At 54.4% G+C, this 17,118-nt stretch overlaps 6 protein-coding genes across 6 annotated transcripts; 4 read left to right on the forward strand and 2 right to left on the reverse strand.

Moving 5' to 3' along the window:
• Window positions 1–751: 751 nt before the first annotated feature.
• Window positions 752–2,104, reverse strand: GCG54_00014459 (Fujikurins efflux protein; the record flags this gene model as incomplete). Its single annotated transcript, XM_045414291.1, has 3 exons — window positions 752–1,617; window positions 1,669–1,871; window positions 1,926–2,104. 3 exons carry the CDS (start codon window positions 2,102–2,104, stop codon window positions 752–754), a joined length of 1,248 nt encoding a protein of 415 aa, XP_045270869.1.
• A 2,222-nt stretch (window positions 2,105–4,326) lies between these two features.
• GCG54_00014460 (Acid beta-fructofuranosidase) lies at window positions 4,327–6,393 on the forward strand (the record flags this gene model as incomplete). The annotated part of the gene is made up of 1 exon (XM_045414292.1): window positions 4,327–6,393. One exon carries the CDS (start codon window positions 4,327–4,329, stop codon window positions 6,391–6,393), a length of 2,067 nt encoding a protein of 688 aa, XP_045270870.1.
• A 1,323-nt stretch (window positions 6,394–7,716) lies between these two features.
• Window positions 7,717–10,131, forward strand: GCG54_00014461 (uncharacterized protein; the record flags this gene model as incomplete). The annotated part of the gene is made up of 7 exons (XM_045414293.1): window positions 7,717–8,109; window positions 8,177–8,212; window positions 8,274–8,921; window positions 8,975–9,192; window positions 9,249–9,445; window positions 9,497–9,882; window positions 9,937–10,131. The coding sequence occupies 7 exons, from the start codon at window positions 7,717–7,719 to the stop codon at window positions 10,129–10,131; spliced, it is 2,073 nt and encodes a 690-aa protein (XP_045270871.1).
• A 1,169-nt stretch (window positions 10,132–11,300) lies between these two features.
• Window positions 11,301–13,979, forward strand: GCG54_00014462 (uncharacterized protein; the record flags this gene model as incomplete). The annotated part of the gene is made up of 6 exons (XM_045414294.1): window positions 11,301–11,709; window positions 11,822–12,121; window positions 12,179–12,504; window positions 12,826–13,237; window positions 13,316–13,647; window positions 13,725–13,979. The coding sequence occupies 6 exons, from the start codon at window positions 11,301–11,303 to the stop codon at window positions 13,977–13,979; spliced, it is 2,034 nt and encodes a 677-aa protein (XP_045270872.1).
• A 650-nt stretch (window positions 13,980–14,629) lies between these two features.
• GCG54_00014463 (uncharacterized protein) lies at window positions 14,630–15,014 on the forward strand (the record flags this gene model as incomplete). The annotated part of the gene is made up of 3 exons (XM_045414295.1): window positions 14,630–14,710; window positions 14,772–14,885; window positions 14,916–15,014. 3 exons carry the CDS (start codon window positions 14,630–14,632, stop codon window positions 15,012–15,014), a joined length of 294 nt encoding a protein of 97 aa, XP_045270873.1.
• A 177-nt stretch (window positions 15,015–15,191) lies between these two features.
• GCG54_00014464 (uncharacterized protein) lies at window positions 15,192–15,572 on the reverse strand (the record flags this gene model as incomplete). Its single annotated transcript, XM_045414296.1, has 2 exons — window positions 15,192–15,333; window positions 15,388–15,572. 2 exons carry the CDS (start codon window positions 15,570–15,572, stop codon window positions 15,192–15,194), a joined length of 327 nt encoding a protein of 108 aa, XP_045270874.1.
• Window positions 15,573–17,118: the final 1,546 nt, after the last annotated feature.

Raw genomic sequence — 17,118 nt, forward strand, 5'->3', positions numbered from 1 at the left:
GGCGAGAAAATCTCGGTCGAGCGGTGAGGACTTCAAGGCAAAGCGTTCACCCTGAATAAGGTACGCTCAAACATTCTCAAAGTAGTTGAACATGATCAGCTCAGTTTCGATGTTGTCTTGATATCAAATGATCAACTAGAATTGAGTGCCAATTGCTATCTTCCCAGACCTCTAGTAATAACAATAGCTACATATACTATGACATGAAACTAACAATAATCCATGAAATTCTTCACCTGATTGAAAGAGAGAAAATACAGATTGCTTCCCATGTTGTCTGATTTGAGGTTGGTTTGTCAACAACCCTGCTCACCTTGAAACGCATCCCCGGTGTCCTGGTCTCCACCCCCACTTGCCTTCAATACCGTCCCGGAGAAGTTCCGAACTTAATGCCAACGCTTGTTCGTGATGTAGGTACAGCAAAAGCACGTGGTAGTGTTGATCGTATTGTTTAGTCGTCGACACGTCCTTGTATTGGGCAAATGCCGTCCCAGTGGATCCTACTACATACAAACAGCAGACAGAACACAATAGAGAGAAACGAGACGAACTTTTTCGAGTCAAACCCCTCCTATCCTCAAAAATGATGATCTGAGTTTCCCGTGGTCCGGGGAGCGGAGTTATTACTACGTAGTAATGAGAGTCTAAGGCTCCAGTCAGAAGCGTACTAACGCCCGGAGCGCGACAGTCGACCTTCAGCGAGTGGCGAAAAGGACCTGGTCTTCCAGGTGATGCCATGCTGCCTGATTTCTTACTCCTCCTTTCTTCTAGCGACGTGGACAGCTGGTACACAGAGCAGCGCAGCTTCCAAACAGATACTCAACCCGCTAAAGTGCTGACCGCGGCTATAATCATTCGTCGCAGTATCGACAAGAACTCCCGCAATCGGCGCGCCTATCAACGCCGCAAACGCAACAAAACACCACACCATCCCCGTCCTAGCCCCGACGACATTGGCGTACGGCGCGAGCCTCGGCACAACAGCATTCGGCAATGCGACAGCGATCCCGGACATGAACCCGACTGAGACGCCCCAGATGGTTATGCCCGTCACATCACGGATGCCAATCCACCCCAGGATGAGCGCTCCGAGACTCAGGCACCCGACGATCAGGACCCACACGGGCCCGATGGTGCGGACTTGCGCGATCCACGCGGGGAGGATGCGTCCGGCTAGGGAGCCGGCGTTCATGTATGCTAAGAGGTAGAATGCGAAGTCAGCGCTTGTGCCGAGAGAGCTGGGCGTAGGGGCGACGATGAAGGGCGGGATCCAGTAGCCGAGCTCGACGAAGAAGAGGCCGAGGCAGAAGAAGAGGTAGGGTATGTCATTCAGGGCCGAAGAGTCTAGCAGCTCGCCGCCTCGCCTTCGGGCAAGATTTGGGATGGGATCTGGGCGGAGGAGGATGAGGGCGAAGAGGGAGGTGACAAGGACCAAGATGCCGAAGATGCGGTTGACCCAGGGAAATCCCATGCGCGGCTCGAGATTTCGGAAGAGAATGGGGAAGAGGACCCCGCCTACGGCTGATCCGGTTGCTGCGATGCCGGTGGCGATGGGGCGCTTAGTGGTGAAGGCATTGGAAACGATGGAGACGCCAGGTACGTAAAGTAAACCACTTCCTAACGTTGCATCAGCTTAGGTACCAACAATGATTGACTACTTGCCGATACCAATGCAAACACCTTGCGACAGAACTATGTGAAAGTACCCGCTTGCCAAGCTGAGCATGAAGAAGCCAAACACGACGAGGAATCCACCGAAGGCGAGCAGACTTCTGATGTATCCGCTGTCGTATAGAGGACCTGCAAGGATACCGGTGAAGCCTAGTAGACAGACTAGGGTAGTGCCGATCCATGATATCGCCGAAGGCGAGCTTGACGCGAGTTTATCGGTCTGATATTACGCCTGGTAGGCACCGTAAGTTGACGCGATGCCATAGGTGTTCATGAAAATGAGCCAGGAGCCCCCAACTTTTAGCCAGGCTTTGCCTCCATTTGGGCAGTTGGGAAATTGAGAGACTGTGTTTGAAGCTGGTTCTTGTGTTGTGTCGGGGACTCCCTCGGTGAGGGTCCTTAGCATGATAGTTTCGGGTTCTGCGGAAGCCATGGCGTGGTCAATCTTCAGTAATGGTCTTGAAATTATTTCTGAGACGTCGCGATAGACGTCGAATGTATCTTCTAACTCGGACTTGCCAACGGGATGACGGGACGTCCCATGCTAGCCACGTGTCGCCGCAGGTGATAAGAGATCCGCTGGCACGAGCAAGCGGGGTAATGCGGCATTCCACCGTCATGATCTTCAACCTGCATAGTCGGGTGTCATTGAGTGCAACTGAGGAGAATGAGGCTCTGAAGTTTTATCCGAGTCCGTAAAGGCAATATCGCTTCACTCCGTGGACTCCGTGGACTGCGGTCCGATGCCTGCATTTAGGGCGGCTTTTCAAGACTGCTTGTCGGTTTGTCATGCACGTCTCCCTGTGGTTTGCTTCTACTTGTTTTGGTGAATAATTATTTTGCCAAGGCATCTGGCTATGGCGGACATGTCCATTTGGAGTGTACGACTTTGCCAGTCGTGCTAGTAACTGCAAAAGTTTCTTCACGCAAGCCTGCTTATCCATGGTCAAGTTCACAAAAACATGAGATGTTTAGCACAGTCGACGATACTACGACGATGAAACCCGTCACGTGGACTGCAAATATACGGAAACGCACGGAACTTGGAATGGTGATCCGGCGAAGGCTTGCGGATTGTCGAGCGGAAGACTCGGCCCCGGTGATGCGGGCCGCGCGAAATTGTGAAAAATGCGGGTATCGGCCCCACTCGACCGATCGAAAACCGGGATTCCGCTTCCAACTCGCGGAAATGACCGAAAGCTCCGAGATTGTAGCTTTTGGGTTCGCACGCACTCCGCGGGCGGAAAACACCTCTTACTTACTGAGAGTTCCGCCCTTGACGAGAGAAGAAGAAGAAATCAACAGGTTGCGGAGATGCGTTCTTCCGTCGGCAAACCCGGGGTTTCTCGCCCCCTCTCCCTGTCACCGTGATTCCTCATCATTGTCGAATGCCGACAGACCGACTCCAGAACCATCGCTTCGCATTAGCGACAAAGCTGCTCAGGCTGGCTGGCGGAACTGATGAGTAAATATAGCGAGAATTTGACAGCTCGTGATGGCCATCAGCTCACTAGCATTCGTTCTGGAAATATTCTTGCTTGCGCTCATGACCAACAAAACCTGACTCTGCATCCCACTGTTCCCCCACACTGCCTCCGCAAACTCATTTTAATGCCTCCGCAGAACTCTATTGCCCCCAGTGGAAGTCGTCCGAACACAGCACGAGCTTGGGCCAGAAACCACCCGATTGACTGGTACGAACGACGCAAACAAGACGCAGTTAAGAACAGGGTGCTGGCAAATGTACCAAGGTCGGCATGGCATGGCGCGTGACAGCCCCCAAAATTCGCACCAGATCCAACGAGATCCATCTAGCGGCGGGGCTGGTCTGGCGATTCTTCGGCCGTTTAACCTTGCGTCCCCCCCATGTGTGGTAACAGCGAGCAAAGCACCGCTGGAAATTGCAAATCCCCACGAAGTCATGCGGGCCATGTTGGAGTTGGTCGGTTGGCTACGCGCCTTTCGGGTTACCGGTCTGCTTCTTCTTGCGCATCGCAGCAGTGGCTAGCCAGTCGGACGACGAGGCCTAGCCGGGACAGAGACTTTCGGGGAACGAAAGACGTGCAGCTATGCTGCATGCTAGGTTGCTTATCATGCATCGGAGAGCACGGTATGAGGCCAAGAAACAAACGCCCTGGCCAGCCCGTTTGTTTTTTCTCCCCCAGTCCATCCGCACGAGGAGTTTCAGCGAACTATGTCCCGACCGACCCCCGCGACTCCGCATCTCCCGCAATTTCTCCCTCCTTCAACACCACCGACAGTGCCACTACCCACCGCCGCCGGGGTAGCGCGTCTCCAGTCCGGCTTGGCCGCCCCGCGATTCCCATCCCCATACCAGCGACTTCCCGACCGCGTGGTGCAGTTCCTTTCGGCCCGCAACTTCAGTCCAAGGGACGACCTTCTCCTTGGCTCGTGTGCCATAGTAGGCAATCTTCGACTAGCCATCGTCAATTCGTCATGACCAGCTTCGCCGAGCCGCAGTAGCCCGGGATCATGACTCTGTATCCTTGCGTCTGACGGCGGAGACTCAATCTTGGCTCGGCCCTGGCTGACGTCGTATCGACGGCCTGCCTGACGGCCTCTTCCCCGGGTGGAATGGGAAATGGATGGGGTCGGATCGTCTGATGCGCGCCGCCAGATTCGTTGGTATATAAGATGAACCGCTCACGGTTCACCGTCCAGAATGTCTGGGACGTCAAGCGGCGGATTTACCAGTCTCTACAGCACAGCATGGCAATTCTCAAGGGTAGCGCCGTCTTCACGGCCATCGCGTCTCTCGGGGCCATTGCGGTCCCCGCGGCGGCGACTGCGCCGACGACCATCACGTCCGAGTACCTCGCGACGGCGGGCAACAACACCCTCTTCACGCGCTGGAGGCCGCGCTCGCACTTCCTCGGGCCTCACAGCTGGATGAACGACCCCTGCGGCGCCGTCTACGACCCGGCCACCGAGACGTACCACCTGCACTACCAGTTCCATCCCAACCACGTCAACTGGGGCAACGTCTCCTGGGGCCATGCCGTCTCCAAGGACCTCTTCCACTGGACTGACGTCCGCGACTGGACCAACGACTCGTCCGTCTCCATTGCCGCCGGCAGATACCCCTCCGGCCCCCTTTCTCAGTTCACCGGCACCACGCAGGTGGTCAATACCGAGGGCCAGAACGACGGCACCCTCCTGACGTTCGGCACCGGCATCCACGCCTTGCCCACGAACTGGAAGCAGCCGTACATCACCGGCACCGAGGTCCAGGCCATGTTCACCTCCGACGACCACGGCGAGACCTGGCAGGAGGTCGGCACCGTCATCTACGGGCCCCCCGAGGGCTGGAACGTCACCGGCTTCAGAGACCCCAGCTTCTTCCCCTCCACCGACCTCGACGCCCTCCTCCAGGTCGCCGAGCCCCACTACTACATGGTCCTCGGCTCCGGCCTCAAGACCGGCGACGTCCCCGCCACGCTCCCCGGCGCCGCCCGCCCCGGCTTCATCGGCCCCCGCATCCCCCTCTACTCCGCCCCCGCCTCCAACCTGACCGAGTGGACCTTCCTCGGCGCCCTCTGGGAGCCCGCCGCCAACTCCTCCCTCGGCGCCCCCGACGTCACCGGCTCGTACGGCTACAACTTCGAGGTCAGCAGCTTCTTCGACCTCGCCATCGGCAACTCCTCTGACAAGGCCTGGTTTGTCTCCATGGGCGCCGAGGGCGGCAACACCACCTCCCACTGGAAGGAGCAGTGGGCCCTCTGGAACCGCGGCGACATCGCCCGCCGCGACAACGGCTCCGTCGAGTTCACGCCCACCTCCGGCGGCGCCCTCGACTGGGGCATCTCCTACGCCCAGGCCACCTGGAAGGACACCCGCTCCTCCAACGGCCGTCGCGTCATGTGGGGCTGGGCCAACGAGGACATCGCCTCCGACTACGCCTTCAACACCTCCAAGCAGCTCGGCTACCAGGGCGCCATGAACCTGCCCGTCGAGCTCTTCGTCAAGGAGACCGCCGGCGTCGTCAACTGCGGCGAGCAGCAGGACGGCTCCCACTGCATCGAGAGCTGCAACGGCTACACCGCGCAGACCCTCGGCCTGCGCCCGCTGCCCGACGTCATCGCCCTCCTGCGCGAGGGCGCCGCCGAGCAGGACATTGAGGTCGGCGAGCTCACCGACGCCTCCAAGTCCGTCGCCGCCGACCTCGGCTCCTCGTACGAGCTCACCGCCACCCTCTCCGGCGCGGACCTCCTCTCCGGCCCGGCCGGCATCGTTGTTGCGCAGAGCCCCGACGACGCCGAGCGCACCACCATCGTCTTCGACCCCGCCGCCTCCGAGATCCGCGTCCTGCGCGACCGCAGCTCGCTCCTCCCCAACTTCAACAACGCCACCTTCGTCGGGCACTTCCAGCCGTACGAGATCCACGCCAAGGGCAGCAACACCACTGCCACCGAGGACCTCAACTTCCATGTGATCCTCGACAACTCGCTGCTCGAGATCTGGGTCAACGAGCGCTTTGCGCTCACGGCGCGCATCTACCCCTCGCGCAACGATAGCACTGGTCTCAGCTTCTTCGCGGGTGACGCAGCGCAGCCCAGCGGTGCGAAGGCGAGCTGGACGGACGTCAAGGTCTGGAAGGGCCTGGCGCAGGCGTGGCCTGAGAGGCCGGAGGACACCAGCGTGCCGTTGGTGTGGGATACCGCGGAGCAGACGAACAACTACACGTGGTGGGCGGGATACTAATGATGCATCCTGGGAAGGGCCAGGCATGATTTAATGCATGATTTAGACGTAAAAGTAATCTTTATAACTTAAATACAAGTATTTGACACAATGCTCTGAACATCTTCATATCTGTAATAATGCAGCAAGGTGAATTATGGTGCACTAAATTCCCTTCAGGTCGATAGACTGGATGTCGCTGGCTTCACACGCACTTCCTAGCAGAAAAGCACGGCAACGAAAAAAAGTCAATCCGCATACACGACGAAAAGGAAAAAATGAAAGGGACGAGACTCGAACTCGCGCGGGTTGCCCCACCAGGAAACAGATGTTAAGCTGACCTTAACCTGGCGCCATAACCAACTCGGCCACCCTTCCGTGTGGTGATCTTGGTGATCTGTTGTTGTGTTCGGTGCGACGGCAAGATCGCCATAAGCCCTAGGGTGGAGCCACGCAAACGCTGTGTCTAAGCTGTGGTTAGCGTGGAGGAGCAGGCCTGGAGGAAAATGTCCGAGTGGAACCACGATGGCGGTGGCCGTTGCCGCTAAGCCGGTAGCTGAAGGTGGGAGGGAGGCACTATGATTGTTGTTTCTTGGTATAACAGGTTGTTTTGGCAGGATTAGCTCGGTGAGGTGTTGGATCGGCTGGTCCAGGCGTGAGGCTGGTCTCCAACCCCGCGGGTGAGGCTGGACTAGTCATGGTTGTCTGTCTCGGAATGTTGTAAGGGATGAGGGCGAAAATATAGAAAGAGCGCGGACTTACATGGCCTCCACTTCGTCGAGAGCGCAGTCCACGACATCCCCACGAGGATGGTCTCCGTTGATGATATGACTCCCGAATGCAGTAGCCTGGCTCTAGTCTCTCGAGACAAACACGAAGAGAACAGCCAATGATCGCCCCTATCGAGCTCGGATGATGTTCAACTTCCCTAATTTTCAGGGATCGAACGTGCGGTGCGGCCTCTCCCTTCTGCATCAGGAATGCAGCTGCAGCAGCTGCAACAGCAGCCGTCAAACAGGCAGGCGAGAGGATCCAATCATTCGGTAAACAGGTGTCATTCCTTCCCGCGTAGCCCATCCATGTGGAGATCTTCCGCGTGTGATCATCGCCATCTCCCTGTCGGAGCACCAATCAGTGCATGCGCGTCTCGTGACGTCATGAGTCCGTTGCCCAAAGCGGAAAGCTGTTGCCAGCTACGCGCTTGACGTCGGCGGCGGCTGGATCTAGACCTGGGCCCGAACCATGCTTTTGGAGCTCATTGCAGCTTCAAAATACGAGGGGCTCCCTGGCTTTTGCATTCAGGACCCCCCCTTTGGTCTCCATCCCCAACATCCTGCACACACCATGTTCAAGGGACACTCAACAGAAGACGACGAGCAGCTGGCGGCGCAGCAACAGCCGCCGCCAGCAACTGCTGCAGCAGCACTCCAACCAATCGTAGACCCGTCAAATACGCCAACTCAATCGGACTTTAGCTACTCGAGCCAATCTACGATGGGACAGGAACCGGAGATCGTGGAGGCACATGAGGACGAGAGGCCCACGGACAGCCACCACCTTGCAGACATGGCGACCAAGGAGACACCAATCGAAGAGAAGGGACATGCACAGATGGACCACAACGAGGTCGAGGTCAAGAACTTGGGCTGGAACACCCACGCCAAAGAGGTCGCGCAGCCGATGGTTGGTGGCTTGTCAAATGAAGAACTTTGGATCCTCGTCCGACGTTTCGACAAGGTAGGGCCTGGATACACGCTATGACTGAATGTTGTGCCATTGGTGGCCGTTACTGATGTTTCCCTAGCAAGTATTCCACGTCAAATCGATCCCAGAACCCCCGGTAAGCTTCGTCCAATGATCCCATCCAACCCTCCCCGGTTTAAGGTTCTGACACCCTGCAGCTGGCATCTCTCGACCTTAACATTGCAGACGAGGAGGAGTTTTCGCCCGACAAACTTCGCGCCCACGTCGAACGCCTGTACATGACAGTCATCGTTGGCGCATTCTCATTCTGGAAGCACATCGTTCGCATCCGATCGTGGCGCGAGTGGAAGCGCACTTCGGCCTTTCTGTCCGTCTACACCGTTGCATGGCTGCTTGACTTTGTTATCCCCGTTCTCGTCAGCTTCCTCATTGTCCTTGTCTTAGTTCCCGAAGCCCGCACCTTCTGCTTCCCTCCCGCTCCCGCATCCCTCATCGATAGCAAGACTGGCGGCGTCAAGAAGCCCGCTTCAGGCGTCCTCGCTTCCGACGACTCCATCACGGGAGCCCCCGAGAAGCATGCAGGCGAAGCCGTGGAACAGGAAGCGCACAGCTTCGTGACAAGCATCTCATCGCTGGTCATCAGCACCGCGGCGGGCAAACATCCTCAAGGCGATCCCCACACCGACACTGCTGCGCCGGACCCTACTAATATCACTGAAGATGTCGTCAACGCCAAGGACAAGACCGGCGGGGCTACGTCACCTACTCACCACGACAAGACCAAGAAGCCGGTCTCTGAGACGGTCTGGACCCAGGCGAGGCCTGTGATGCATGCTATTGCAGATGTGAGTAGACATGTATGCCAGCTTTGGTGCAGGCATATCTGATTTGTTCAAAGTTGGTTGATACGTACGAACGATTTGGAAACGCCCTCAGCCCGACACCACCGTTCCCCCAACAACGGCCCCGACTTATCCTGGCCAGCGTCCTGCTCCCCATGCTCCTCGGATCGCTCTTCACAACTTCCTACATGCTTATCAAGGGAACCGGATTCATCGTCGGCTTTACCTTCTTCGGCGACCCGATTATCCAAAGAGGCCTGGTGTTCATCAACCGGTCAGTCTTCCTGTCAACTATGATTGCTCGCGTGTCTAAAGTATGTCCATGTCCAGCACCTACCCTCATTGGAAAAAGTATGTTGAATTGCGAAACACCATTCTCAAGGGCATTCCCACAAATGCCCAGCTTACGATCACGCTGCTCCGTATCGGTGAGAGAAACAAGGCGCCCCTGCCGCCGCCGCCCGTGTCTTCGACGCCCCCTCCTGATGAGCCTCACGCCACTGCGGGTCAAGGCCTAGAGCATCTTGGTAAGTTCCAGCGGCGTCCTGCTCAAACTCAACGACTCACGAACTTACAAGGCGTCGACCAAGACGAGATAGACGAAGCCATTCAGCCCGACGAGGTGGCCCTTGCCCCGGCAGAGTCGGAGACCGAGGAGCACAAGCAGAAGAAGGGCCACCGGATTTTGAACTTTATCAAGAGTACCGCCAAGGGCGGAATCAACACCACACTCGCAGCGGACAAGGTCAAGGCCAAGGTCGGAGCCAAGCACGCAAAAGACCGCCTCGGCGTCGTCAAGAAGCAGCCCGATCCTGAGAAGGGCCCGATTAGTTTCCCGGCGAGATACAAGGGTAAGCGGGGTCACGCATTCATCACAGCTACCGCTACGACTCCGGCGTTGAGTTGGACAACGGAGGCGGAAGATGTAAAACCTGTGTGGTCTGTCGCTATTGGGGATATCCAAGTAAGAATTTGCTCCATAAAGCTGATGTCGCCACGTTCTAATATGGTTTCACAGGAAATCCGCAAGGTTGGAGGTCTCGGATGGAAGTCCAAGATCTTTGTGGGGTGGGCGACTGATCGTGAGATTGCCGATGGACTCATCATCACTGATACCATGGGCAAGGAGCACCATCTCACTGCGATTGTCACCAGGGATGAACTGTTCAACCGGCTGGTTGCAATGGGGGCCCAGATGTGGGAGGCATGGTAGTCGAAAAGGAATGACTTATGATGATCAGAGAAACGATAAACGTGTACGAGCATATGTAATTTGAGCGAATTCAACAGCTTCACCAAACTACTTTTAAAACTACTCCTTATCATTCTACAGACACGCTTCTTGTGTGCTATGCATATGCACCAACCAGATGCCCACGTTGTTGCCAGTCCCCCGATCTCCTGATCCCTCGAGGCAATATACCTAGGTATCCGGGTGTCTCAGCTATCGGTAGACGTTTGAGCATAGTCCTAGCAAGTCAGACCAAGCTTGGAAAAGATAATTCGGGCAGTCAAAACGACATTGTGGCGTCTGAAACACCCATTTTTCCGGCCTGGGGAGACTCGGAAGCAGCCCTACGTTCAGCAAGTGCCCTGCTGTCTGCAAGTCTCTCATTGAGACCGTCGGCAATTTCGCGCTGCCGGTTGCTCCACGGGAACAAGGCGTGATGCGTCAGTGAGGAGATCGACGGACACTTCCGCTGTGTCACGCAGGATCCCTGGGGAGTCGAGACATTGGACCGGTTAGGCCGCGGTGTGCTGTACTGCGCGCCAGCGGTAATGCAATGCTGGATGGACCGGATCTCTGGGGGCTGGAACGGCAGCTGGTGCGATGATGTTGGCTTGCTTTTAAGTGAGATTAAGCAATCAATCATGTATTCTGTAGACGCGTTGGAGATGGATGTTTTGAGCAAATCGTCCGGCTCTTGATATTTTTTGTGAATTCGGATCTGTAGTTTGACTGTGGAATATGGTGTGACAGCGTTTTAGTAGCCCCCTTCCAGCGAGGAAGGACTTTGAGAATGGAAGACGGAGTGTTTGATTCAATGCGGTCAAGTTGACACCAACGACAACGTTAAAACGCTTCAAAGCAGTAAAACATACAATATTTCGTGGAAACGAAAATATCCTCAGCTTGGTGCAAGGTACAATGGAGCAAAGTACGCAGGGGTAGGTAGACTTGGACCTTCCGATGACCTCATCCCCTGATGCTTGCAGATCCTCTTCTCCCTAGTTCCTTGCCAGCGCCACAAAACGCGTGCACGTCTGTGTTCGCGACTCCCTGGACACTTTCTCCAGCACACCAAGAGCTACATCACCCGCACCTGGCATTGAACAGCAATTGACTAAGACCAGAGTACACCGGCCGCAATTGCACAAACAATGCCTCAGCGCGGCACTTCATCACGCGGCGGCCGCGGAGGAAAGGCCGCTGGCGGGGCCGCTAAGCGGAAGCGGGACGCGTCCGATGCGGGGAACATGGACGACATCCAGAAGCGAAGGACCGGCAAACGCAGCAAAGATCAGGGGCTCGCATGGCAGCATCAATATTACCAGGGCAAAAGTGTTCTAGATAAGGATATGGAAGGCGTGGGTTGCGGATGGTGTCGCCTCGCCACGCCGGAGGTTCCGTTCCACTCACCATTCACTGGCAAGGGCAAGATCATGGTCAGGTCTGGCACTGAGGGGCCTGGAGGTGGAAGTATTCGACTTTGCGGCCCCAAAAACTACCTTGGTGTCCACAAGGACGGAGTATTCGATGCAGCACTCTTGATTCCGTGCCGGCATATTGGTAGGCAGTCTTCCTCTCTTAAGAAATTAGATTATCCCTGACGAAGTCACAGAGCAAATCTTCATACTCCCCAATGTGTCAAAGACCTTCAGCAAGGAGCAAGCGTAGTAAGTAATCATCGTGCCGACTGGCGCCACGGGATCGTCGTCAATCAAACGAGAGTATCCGCAGATGATATCCTTCACTTGGCCTGAGAAGCAAGCGGATGAAGAATTACGCGGCACAGTCGGTGAAGCCGCAGATGGAGAGAAGGACACCTATGGCACTGTGCTCAAGCGGGCCCTGGACGACCAGCTGAAGGCTTTCGACAAGAAAGTTGTCGACCTCTGTGAGGACCGTTCGAACCTTTTAGAGGGCGTGGAGGCGACGCTTTCGCCGCCAACAGACACACGAGTCAAATCTAATGTCGATGGTAAGCCCCAAGCGCATTTCAAATTGTAGCATGGAGCAGCCAGACTAACAAGCGAAGGTCACCTTCATTTCTTGAAACAAGGCATCCTCTTCGCTGCAAATCTATTTCATGAGGAGTTCCAGACGATCTTCCTGCCGTTCCATTCCTTGGAAAACGTCATTCTTATTCAAGCCCGCGATAGCAAGCGCAAAACGGTCGGGTTGAATCTGATTTGCGGTGCCACGGAGCCATTCTATAAAGACAAGGACGATGGCAAAGGCACCACCTTGATGTGTTTCCGAAAAATCGATCAATCTCTGATGGACCGTCTTCAGAAATATCTGAAAGACCACGACGTCAAAGTCATGCTTTGCGAGCAGTCTTTCTATGATTACGATAAGGACGTGCCGATGACTAGCTGGATGCCACTGATGAAATAGGAATTAGATGGTTTTTTGATTCATATCAATGTTTGTGTTTTTACCAATTCAATAGAACCAAAAGAGTGATGATGAAGTCAAAATGCAGGGAGAAATTTTAAGCTTCTGGTGACCTCGCTCTAAGATGCTTGCATGGCTGACCGCCTTCTCCCTTGCCCTTACCAGCGCCACAAAACGCGAACGCGTCCCCGCCCGTCGACTCGAAAACGGACACCACCGCCTCGTTCAGACTCCCAGCTTCACAAGCTGGCACCAAACGAACTAACCGCTTCCCCATATTAATAGAATCAGATCTCGTTCTGCATTATGTCGGCACATGGATTCTTTCCCCTGCCACAAGAAGTCACCGCCGCCCAGCGCAAGCTGGACCCCGCCGACGCGGGAAACCTGGACGGCATTCAGAAGCGGAGAACCAACGCAAGCAGGGCGGCAGGCCGCGCATGGACGGATCAGTACTACCAAGGCATCGACTCGACCAAATTCCATGGATTGGGGTGTGGTCTCTATGCATTCGGAGCCCCGCGAGTGCCTTTCCAATCGCCCTTCACCTGTGACGGCAGACTCGAAATCAGCTCAGGACTTGGCGGGCCTCGAAGTGGCTCAATACGTTTATGCGGGCCGAAGGACTACTGGGGTCTCAGCAAAGATCCCAGGTTTGGGCTTGACGCAATCTTTATGTTACCATTCAAGCATGTTGGTAAGTCCACCTTGCATCCTTTCTGTTTCCATGTTGTCAGTCTCACTCAGTCGGCCTTCTTACTTTCTTACAGAACAGATCATCATCATACCAAATCTATCCATTTCAGTGACCAAGATGAGGCGTACCAAATCATCATCGTTCCTACAGGCGCGGTAGGCGCGTCTTCTGTGAAGAGAGAATACCCTCAGATCATCTCATTCAGCTGGCCAGACAAGACGGCAGACGGGGACCTGCATAGTCACGAGGCTGCAGACCCTGAGAAAGATACTTATCTTTCCGTAATGGTGAAGGCTATGAACGATCATGTTAAGCTCATCAACAAAGCTGTGATTGATCTCACCTCTGAGACAGGAAGTGAGTCTGTGATTGAGCAGACCGCAGTCTTGTCACCACCGACGGATTCGAGGGTCAAAGCTAAGACCAGAGGTAACAGCACGAAACCCCATGATTTGCGGATAGTCAATGCTGATAACACCAAATCCAGTTGTACCTCATGGATCAAGGTGTCTTCTTCAACTCCCAATCGCATAGAGTTTACCTATCTTTCGATTCGGTGGAGAAAGTAATGACCATTCTTGCTCATAACACGAAAGATCAGGGCAAGATCGCTGGACTTAATTTGATTTTCAGCGCGACAGAGAGATCCTCCAACGCTGAGGAAGAAGAGACAGAAAGTCAGACTCTGATCAAGTTTATTCAAGTGGACCATACTCTTTGGGAGATATCAAGAACTATATGAAGCAGCACAGAGTCGAGTTGATGCCGTGTGAGCAGTCATTCTATGATTATGAAAATGACATGCCAGCAACTGGATTCATGCCGATGAGAAGAACTTATTTTCATTTGTACAATGGCACCCAATTCTCGGTGTTGAGACATTGTTGAACAGTATGTGTGTATGGCGACGTTGAGTCTGGGTACGGCGCCCCACTACATAACCGAGTCAGCGACTGCCCGTTATCAAAGCGGCACGTCAAGCTTGGCTTCACCGCGATCAACGTACGTTTAGTTAGGTCTAAGATTTATTCAGCGCTCTCGGTGAATGCGAATTACCGTTGTGCAGGGTGAACTCCCAGTTTAATATCAAAAGACTCCACCAGCCGCGATAGCGGATCGTACTAAAGTTGCCAGGGACTCGATGGTGGGCGGAGGTTCAAACGCCGTCGGCGATGATGATACTCTCCGAAGTCGAGCCGCAATACTTGTTGCCATTGATATTCAATATCGGAGAACAACTGAAGGCTTGGTTTGGCAAATGGATAAATAATTCGGATAGACGACGCTCACTTACATCGTTCTTTGAAATCATAATCACAATTCGATCCCAGACTCATCCTACTACACTCTTTAACTGCGCTTCGGCATTGCAATTCTACCCCGTGTATCAATATGCGTTCAACCACGTTCATCCTTGTCGTTTGCAACGTCCCGGCAATCTTCGCCGCTTGCAGAAGCGTCGTGCAGCCATGCGTAAGGCTTCCAGATAGGTCATGCGCCTTGGGGATCTTCCTCTTGACTGACAGTGTCCCAGACAAACTTCCAGACTTGTTACGCGTTGGAGATGCAATCGACCTGTGCCTCGAACGAGCACGTGGGTTCTGGAAGTTGCCAGTCCACGACGTCTGCTGCTAACAGCTACGTCACGGTAAGCCATCCCTCTTTTGCATCAACAAAGAACGTGCGGCTGACGGGGATGCCCAGTGCGATTGCTGTATCTAGAGCGAAGCGGTCTCTTCGGAGGTACTGGAGCGAAAGACCAGACCCTTTGAATTGACGGCAAGGCGGTGTCGCCTCACGGAATAAGCGTGTCAGATATCAGTCTTGTTGAAATCCCGTGTATTAAGTTGGGAGATGCCCCCGAAACAAGTCTGTTGGCTCTCAACCGCGAGCATAGATCGTACAATCTGAGTAGCCCAGCTTTTGATATTACCCCAAACCTCATTCATGGCCATTATTTTCCCGGCGTAACTTTCTCCGCAAGCTTATCAAAATCCCCTGCGCCAGGCGGCCTCGTGCCCTTTGGCTTCCCCTTCAGATGAACCAAGTAGGCCCCGACGCCGACTCCCACAGCCGCGATCGCTGCCAGGGTAGGCCTGACTGCAGTCAGTAACACATAAAAGAACCGACGTGATTCAAGTACAACTCACCAACTCTGCGACGCGCCGCTTTGGGGAGGCACAGGCTCCTGGCCGCCCGGCCCGCCGAGGTCTCCGTCATTCGACTTGGCGCTGTCCCATCTGACTTGCCTGGCTGCTGCGATGGGCATTGAGGCCCGCGGGATGCTCCTCGGGATGGCTGCGCGACGGATTGCAAGGGCTCGTGTGAACGACATTGTGCCTTTTGATATTGCTGTCTAACGTGCGAATCGGGGTGGTGTCCAGAGAAGAATGTCTTAACGGATAGATCGGTTATGCTCTGGTGGGTGGTACTGTCAACACAATTGAGTAAAACCAATCACGTCCAAAGTAATGTGAGCAGAAGTTGAAATCGCAATGCTGTCAATGGTGGTGACGACAGATTTCACAGGGGGTGCCGTGAGCCGCGTATGCGTCATAGGTACATCATCTCCAAACTGTCCCCTCCCTCGACTCCAAAGGCAAGGATTCCCCAAAATGCCACCGTACTTCAACCAGAACTCCCATTTAAAATCCGTCGCGCTAATGAAAAGAATGACATGGGACGGAAAGCTTTCAGCTGAAATGTTTCCGTGCAGCGTTCTAGAACACTGAATGTTGCCGCATCGGCCTGAGAAGCGTTGTTCAGGTGCGGCTCTTGCAGGGCCCCCTTTCTGCAACGACATACACTATGTGGATTGAAGCTTAAAGTATACAATTTGAGTGCAGACATTCATTAGGCTTGATCGAGAACACAAAAAGATGAACCATAAACAGACCCTCCAGCAAGATCCATGCAGGCCCAGCGTGGCAGTCTAAAGTCACCTCAAAACCGCACATCGGCAAACACCCTCCAACACCCAAAAATACGGGCAGCGATCTCACCTAACCCATCCCAAAAACCTGGATAAACATTTTCCACATTAACCCAACGCCAAGATGTCATGTTCCGCATTTCAAACAACCAACAATCATCCCTCGCCCGACACGCAAAATCCGAGCCCGACCGCCGTTCGTATTCCCGAGCACCAGCCACCCGTTCGGAGATGATAACACTGACACGGTTGATATCTCGGAAACGGGCCGAAGTGTGAGACAGGTAAGTCTCCGGAGTCGGATTCGCCAAGAGGTGTTGCGGGACGGTGTTGTTGGTCTGACATCGTTCAGCTCGTGGGGGCCACACACCTGCGGGCGGCTCTTGGAGAAAGTGGATGCCAAGCTTGGAGAGGGATGGCTGCGGGTGTAGATACAGCGAAAAGGCCTCTGATGTGTTTGGTGAGATAGAACAAAGGTATTGAGTTATCGAAGTGAGACTGGAGTGACTGATTTTTCCATGTGCTCGCTATTATCTCCGGCGTCGTCGTCGTTGCTATCGTCCCTGTCGTTAGTATTACTTCTATCGTCATTTCTACTGTTGTTAGATTCGCAGTCGTCTCGATCCACTCTAATTGACCGTCGTCCTCGATAAAATAAGGTGTTCCAATCTGCTGGCTGCATGTGAATCATGTCCGCGCAGACCTGGGGAAAATTAGGCGATCTCGTCGATATATCACGGATTCAAAGGAGACGCCCTGTCATACACAATGCTTACTTGGTGCGCTGAAGAAGAAAATGAAAGGTGCTTTTTTCCTGTGGTATCTAACATGCCTATGATGCATCCTAAAAGAAATCCAGGAATGCTGATGCTACCGTCAACGCCATCGCCATGCCATGAACATAAGAAACATATCTCCACAAAACACAATGCTTCTGTTTCCAACCCAT

This window comes from Colletotrichum gloeosporioides (genome assembly GCF_011800055.1).
Source record: "Colletotrichum gloeosporioides strain Lc1 chromosome Unknown consensus_6, whole genome shotgun sequence".
Taxonomy (NCBI): Eukaryota; Fungi; Ascomycota; class Sordariomycetes; order Glomerellales; family Glomerellaceae; genus Colletotrichum; species Colletotrichum gloeosporioides.